At 44.9% G+C, this 4,512-nt stretch overlaps 1 protein-coding gene across 1 annotated transcript in view; it reads right to left on the reverse strand.

The window, feature by feature from the left end:
- Positions 1-4,258, reverse strand: part of TCEANC2 (transcription elongation factor A N-terminal and central domain containing 2) — a 37,976-nt gene extending 33,718 nt beyond the window's left edge. The window contains exons 1-2 of the mRNA XM_030870223.2: positions 4,112-4,258; positions 3,357-3,500 (exon numbers count right to left, since the gene is read on the reverse strand). Coding sequence (XP_030726083.1) covers positions 3,357-3,458 — 102 coding nt within the window. The 5' untranslated portion in view covers positions 3,459-3,500; positions 4,112-4,258. The remainder of the gene's footprint in view (positions 1-3,356; positions 3,501-4,111) is intronic.
- Between the last annotated feature and the right edge of the window lie 254 nt (positions 4,259-4,512).

The following is a 4,512-nucleotide window of genomic DNA, read 5'->3' on the forward strand; positions in this document are numbered from 1 at the left end:
AAGTCAAAGCCCTGGAGACATGAAAGAGAATAGCTTAGATAGAGAAGAGCAGGAAATGGGGTGTGGCTGGAATGCATTCCCGTGAACGGGGAGCTATAAGAGATGAGGTGAGATGGCACCTCAGACAGAACAATAGAAAGGGTCTCACATGCCATGCCAAGGCTTTTAGAGTTTAATTCATTTGGTCATTCAGCATGCCGCAGGGTGCAGCCAAAAACCAAAAACCAAAAACTAACCATTTCGTCATTCAGAAAAATGCACCATGGTCTTCTATATGCCAAGCCCCATGCCAGCTACTGGGGCCACAAAACCAATAAGACATAGTCTTTCAAGAAGCTGAGAGTGTAGTGGGACACAGGCATGTAAAGAAACACTTATTATATAGCACAAGTAAGTGCGATGGTAGAGGCATGTTAAGATATAGGGATGGCTTAGAGAAGGGAGAGATTAGATTGGCTCTGTATCTGGGGGACAGAGGGTGGTTAGGAAAGACCTTATAGCAGAGGAAACTCTTGACTAGGTCATGCGAACAAAGGATTTCATAAAGTAGCTGATAACAGCAAACACTTACATAGTATTTAGTATGTGCCAGGCTCTGTTCCAAGCACTTTACATACATCGACTCACTCAAACTTCATAACTACCTTATAAAATAGATATTATTATTAATCCCATTTTATAGATGAGGAAAGACACAGAGCGGTTAACTTGTCCAAGGTCACACAGGTAGTTTAAGTGGCAGAGCCAGGATTTTAGCACAGGTAGTTTGGCTCGAGTCTGTGTTCTTAATTACTATACTATATTGCCTCCAAGACAAGAGAAAAAAGCCGTTCAAGGCAGACAGGACAGCATAAGCAAAGGTACAGAGGTATGACAGAACACATCATCTTTGGGAAATTGTGAGTGGTTGACACTGCATGGAATGTAAATAAGAAGAGCAGCAGGGCAAGCAGGTACCAGGTCACAAGAGGGCCTTGGGTACCACGTAAAGAAATGTCTTTATCAAAAGGTAATTTGAAACCACTAAGGGAAGTGGTTTCCTCAGGCAGGGAGGTGACCTGAGTAGATTTTCTTTTTTTTTTTAAAGACTTATTTCTCTGGCGTAAGTGTGGAGGCTGGAATGACAGGGGATGCCAAGGGCACAGAGACAAGTTAACAGACCATGGCACTGGTCGAAATTCAACAAGATTTTTTTTTTAAATAAATTTACTTATTTATTTATTTTTGGCTGAGTTGGGTCTTTGTTGCTGCACAAGGGCTTCCTCTAGTTGAGGCAAGCGGGGGCTACTCTTGGTTGCGGTGCGTGGGCTGCTCATTGCTGTGGCTTCTCTTGTTGCAGAGCACAGGCTCTAAGTGTGCGGGCTTCAGTAGTTGTGGCCCGCAGGCTCTAGAGCGCAGGCTGAGTAGTTGTGGCGCACAGGCTTAGTTGCTCCGCGACATGCAGGACCTTCCCGGACCAGGGCTCGGACCCATGTCCCCTGCATTGGCAGGCGCATTCTTAACCACTGCGCCACCAGGGAAGCCCTCAACAAGATTTTGAATTTAAAGTGGGAGATGTTAAGGGCAAAAAGGATTTTTAGGAGACAGAATTGAAAACTAGATATAAGAGAGAAGAATTAAGGATCGTTTCTAAGTTTCTAGTTCCAGTTTCTTGGTATATGGATATAAAATAAATACAGGAGAATAAAAAACAGGTTTGGAAGAAAAACTATTGCATTTAAAGAGAATGTTATTCCATATGCCTATTGTTTATTCTAATTCCATAATCTTCACTTGGCTCATTCTCATCATCACACACAGTTATTCTCAACTGGGGCCCACGTGGGGACACAAAGGGCAGAAGGGTCAGGTGAAGGTATATTAGAATCTGGGTATTTGTATGTGAGTGTACATATAGTTCAATTACTACCATCCTCTTTTTCTTCCAGACAGTCTGATATCACAATCCTGCCCACCACCATCCCTCACTGAGAATCACTACTGTGTACAGTTATCCATGGATACCCTGACAAACAGTTGAAAACCTTGAATGTGTTCCAGGAAGTCACAAAACTGCAAAACTAGGAGAGATTTTAAAGACCATCTAGAGCTCAGTAGGTCTCAATCAAGGGGTACTTGTAAATATGTAGGGCATTTTTGGTCATCACAATGGGACATTGCTACTGACATTTACTGTCTGAGTGCCAGGGATGTTAAATTTTGTGCAACTCACAGGACAGTTCCAAATGATGAACAATTATCTTGCCTCAAAGGACAACAGTGTTCCTTTGAAGAAACACTGCTATAGGTCAAACACTACATTTTCTAGATGAGGACAAAGTGAGATCCCAGAGAAGGAAATGACTTACTAAAGATCACACAGCTGCACAGTAGGGCCTAGAACCCAGGGCTTTTGTTTATACTCCCCTTTACTGCTTTCTAATCTGGGTCTGGTAAGCCTGTGGCACATCTAGAAGAGAAATCCAACTGAGTATATCAGTCAAGTACTCAGGAGGCCACCTTGTTATCACAGTCCTTTGTACATTTTCGCTAGCCCCAGATCTCACTCTCACCTTCAGAGATCTAGTCTAGAGGTGCAAGTTTGGCAGTCAGCAGCATGGGAAGCCTTAAGATGAATAAGATCACCCTGGCCAAACACATAAAATGTGACAAAGCTCTGGGGAGCACAAACATTAGTAGTCTAGTTGAGAAAATAGGAAGCAATAAAGGGAACCGAAAAGAAAAAGTCAGTAACGTAGGAGGGGAGGTTCAAGAAGACAAAGGGAACTAATTACAAACGGTTTTTTGTTTGTTTTTAGTGAAGTAATAATTACCACTAATTGGGTATTTATATCCATTGATTCAGTGTTGGTTGTCTATCCTGTATCTATTCCTTGCTTCTTCCTTGCTAACAGAAATCAGACAGTTTGAGGTTGCAAAGAGTCTATTTTAACAGTCTCTCTTCCAATCTCAGCTGTCGCTGTAAAGGCCACGTGATACGGTTCTGGTCAATAGGATATGAGGGTATGGTATCATCACCCAATCTTACTGAGTTTGTACAGGGAACACAAAATCATATTTGGTACTTTAACATTCCATTTAATAGACAAGAAAATTTTGCAAAAGAAGAATAACTTAGGGGGCTTATCCTACCAGCTAGCAAAACATACCACAAAGCCAAAGTAATTAGAAGAGTGTAACATAGCGCAGGAATTGATAAACAGGATATGACGGAAACAAACCTGGAGTGGTCAGGAACACTCTGGGGAGGACGCACAGAAATAGGTAATTCATAGGTCTTCCATAGTAGAATTCCTCCAGACCTCCTGCTATCACAGTCCTTTGCACATTTTCTCCACTCCCAGATCCCCTCTCACCTTCAGAGATTCAATCGTGGCCTGCTTGTAAATCTTTCCTCCAGGAGCTTTCTTCTGAGGACTATTCTGGATTCTGGGTGTTCGAAGGACGAATTTATCCATTGCTAGGGGACTCCAACTACCTTCACGTGTTTGCACCGTGTTCTGCTCAAGAAAGAGGGCAGGTTCTAAAACGTCATCAAAGCTTCTGTGATGTGTGTTCCCTAAAGTGACACAATTGGGTTCTACACACTCTGGAAGCATTCCTGAATTATTAGGACTCTTGGGTGAAATTCACAGGAAGATTTCCTCCTGAAAAAGAAACATCTTCCTAAAAACTGAAAACTGTATACAATGATGGGTCTACTTCCTGAATTAGGAGGTGTCTAGCTTTCAGAAGTGCACACTGTAGAGGGGCTTCCAATACTGGGCCAGGCGTTGAACCTGGTGACTTCTAAAGCCTCTTCCAACTTAGGTTGGGTTGTGGCAGGGTTAGAGTTCCCCCGGGTTCAATGAAGCTGTCTTAATTACCGCACCATAGCCACAACCCCAAGGGTTCCCCTAGTAACCAATAACCAACAACCTCCTCCAGATCTCAGCATGGTCCTCTCAGCAACCAGTCATCTCCAGGAACTACTCCGTGGTCAAAGGACCCTAACCACGACTGTCCTGCTCTGATCCCAGAGCAAAGGGAACCACCACCTTCCTCTGCCCTCAGCACTCAGGAGCCCAGGAAGGGGAATCCTAACAACGATGTCATGTGAGATGAGACCCACCAGGAAAAGCAGCCCTGTCAGCAGCTGGGCCTCTCCAGAACGCACCCTCTGAGGGCCCAAGCCTAGACCTCGGGGGTCAGAACTAAACAACGCTTCCTTCCACTGCTGCAGTTTCTCGCTAGAGGCTCAGCCAGCCGGAAGAACACCGACGCCAGTCAGGAGGGTGGAGGAGGTGGGTGTGAACCAAACCACATTCCCCAGAATACACCGCGAAGGGGCGGGCTCGGGCGCACCTAGGGCGGCTGTAGTTCTCCGAGACCCACTTTCCCAACCCACCGTGCGCCTCCCGCCTATGGAGAACCACATGCCCCAGCGTGCCTCGCGAAGCTAAGGAGTCGCTTCGCTCTAGTACTCGCGATGTTTGGACCCACTTCCTCTCGCCAATCTAGAAGTTCGTAGAC

Source organism: Globicephala melas, chromosome 1, assembly GCF_963455315.2.
Source record: "Globicephala melas chromosome 1, mGloMel1.2, whole genome shotgun sequence".
Classification (NCBI taxonomy): domain Eukaryota; kingdom Metazoa; phylum Chordata; class Mammalia; order Artiodactyla; family Delphinidae; genus Globicephala; species Globicephala melas.